The sequence below is a fragment of the Egretta garzetta genome, unplaced genomic scaffold, assembly GCF_000687185.1.
Source record: "Egretta garzetta isolate BGI_Z169 unplaced genomic scaffold, ASM68718v1 scaffold617, whole genome shotgun sequence".
In the NCBI taxonomy this organism is placed as follows: Eukaryota; Metazoa; Chordata; class Aves; order Pelecaniformes; family Ardeidae; genus Egretta; species Egretta garzetta.
The window spans coordinates 98119-100078 of record NW_009260188.1 but is presented as its reverse complement, the minus strand read 5'-3'; the positions used below and the strand labels follow the sequence as shown (position 1 = coordinate 100078).

Here is a 1960-nt window from a genome sequence, read left to right as displayed (position 1 = left end):
AGGGAAGGGAAGGGAAGGGAAGGGAAGGGAAGGGAAGGGAAGGGAAGGGAAGGGAAGGGAAAAGGGACTTATTTTAGCTTATTGCTTATTCTATCTTTCTTCAAGATCTTGTGAGGGTTGAGAATGTAGGTTACACCCTTGTAAGTATTAGGCAATCAACTTTTAAAATCCCATTCTCTGTCATCATCAATACATTGATTTTACCACCAGGGTGCCCTTCTACCCCACCACCACCCCCCAAAAGGTATTGGCAGTTGACTATTTTCAATAAATTTTACCTCAATATCCATTCTCACTAGAACCTTAAACAACATTATTCAGTTATCTTACAAAACTACTAAAAAAATCACCTTCACCTGAAAAGTTTTTCTTTGCATTTTCCTGTAAATGAAAATGTTTGTTAAAAATTCATCTATTAAAAGTTCACGCAGCACTAAAAAAAAGGTTTCTGTACATTTGTTCCCATATTCACTCTTAAATGAAACAAATAAAATAAGGTAGGACAAAGGAAGGTTGAATACTGTACAGGCTCACAGGTAACCTTTCCCATCATTCTGCATGTTTCACTAAGTTTTGTAACTCTGATACTGGACACCATTTCAATCTTGCTTCCACAATACAAAAGAAGCTTTCAAAAATATGCTTGTCTTGCCTTGTTGAGCTGTCCAGGTGCGTCAATGAAGCGTTCACATAACTAACATACATGATTCATAGCACCAAGCCATTTGACCAGTCAGATAGGTTTCTAGTACCACACATGCACACTCACACTTCTTTACTGGTGTAACTATGATCCTACACAGATGTTTTATAAATTTGCTGCCTCAACATTAAAAAATAAGTGCATCAAGTTTCTTTGTACATTCAAGTCACTTTCTAAGGCAAATTATCTACTGTATGTACTCCCGACCGCTTTGGTATTTTGCTTCAGTTAATCGACAGTGGACATGGGTGTTCAAGCATGTGGACTGGTCAGTTCTGGCTGGAGTGAGTGGACTGTCACTGGGAGCATGCCTTAGACCAACAATTCTGCGTGTTGAAAGAAAGGCTGTAGACTTCTGGATGGGGTGCAGACTACGTGCATATTTGGCCTATGATTGTTATGGTATGTCAGTATGCAGAGTTCAAATTAAAATAGAAAACTGCTGATGAGCGTTCACGTTGTACGTCCCTTCCTAGCCACGTTCTGTTTCTTTTTATTTTTCCAGCTAACTTAATTATGTAAAAAAAGTATCCCCTTTGCAATAGCTCAGATGATTGATACAAATTTAAAACAGACTGCAGTAAGCGATACATCTATTGCCATGAGACTAATGCAGATATAAATATTTATTACTTTCTCCTCCTACCCCTCTCTCTCTTTCTCTCTCTTTGTGTTTCTTTAGAGGGCACATGCCTCTACCTGGCAGAAGTCAGTTGGGGTTGCTAGTGCATGGTTTCCAAACGTTCAGCAGAGATGAAATTGGATCTGTATTTTCACAGTAATTTGAACCCTATTATGGGAATACTGTTACTTCCCTTAGCAATCACCAAAGACTGAAAAATATTAGTGACTTGCATCACTGTGACACAGTATAGCATTTGGCAGGTATATAGTTCAGCAGTTGAAATAGATGGATTGAATTTTTAGAAAAGGTGTTTTCAAACTGAAGAATTTCTGGAAACAAAGTTTAATCTTGTGGTGCATGGTCTCGTTCTTACAGTTCAATCTTGCATGCGGGAAAAGATTCATCTTGCATAACAACAGTGCTGCTGCTCGCCAAAACCATGATGTTGAGGTCCTGCTGTTTCTCATGGGTCTCTTGGTACCATTCCCTCATCACTTCTGAGTCGTGGGTTGGGATTAAGGTCACCTGCAACACAAAACATGAGAAGTCCTGAGGAATGGATGACAGAAACAGCTGCTAAGAAAAATGCCTTTGTAAGAAGCCCTGGACAAGAAGTATGTTTCCCTTTTGGA

General features: G+C 39.2%; 1 protein-coding gene across 1 annotated transcript in view; it reads right to left on the bottom strand.

The window, feature by feature from the left end:
• Positions 1 to 1697: 1697 nt before the first annotated feature.
• MAP1B (microtubule associated protein 1B) overlaps positions 1698 to 1960 on the bottom strand; it is a 65409-nt gene continuing 65146 nt past the window's right edge. The window contains exon 7 of the mRNA XM_009642175.2: positions 1698 to 1853. Coding sequence (XP_009640470.1) covers positions 1698 to 1853 — 156 coding nt within the window. The remainder of the gene's footprint in view (positions 1854 to 1960) is intronic.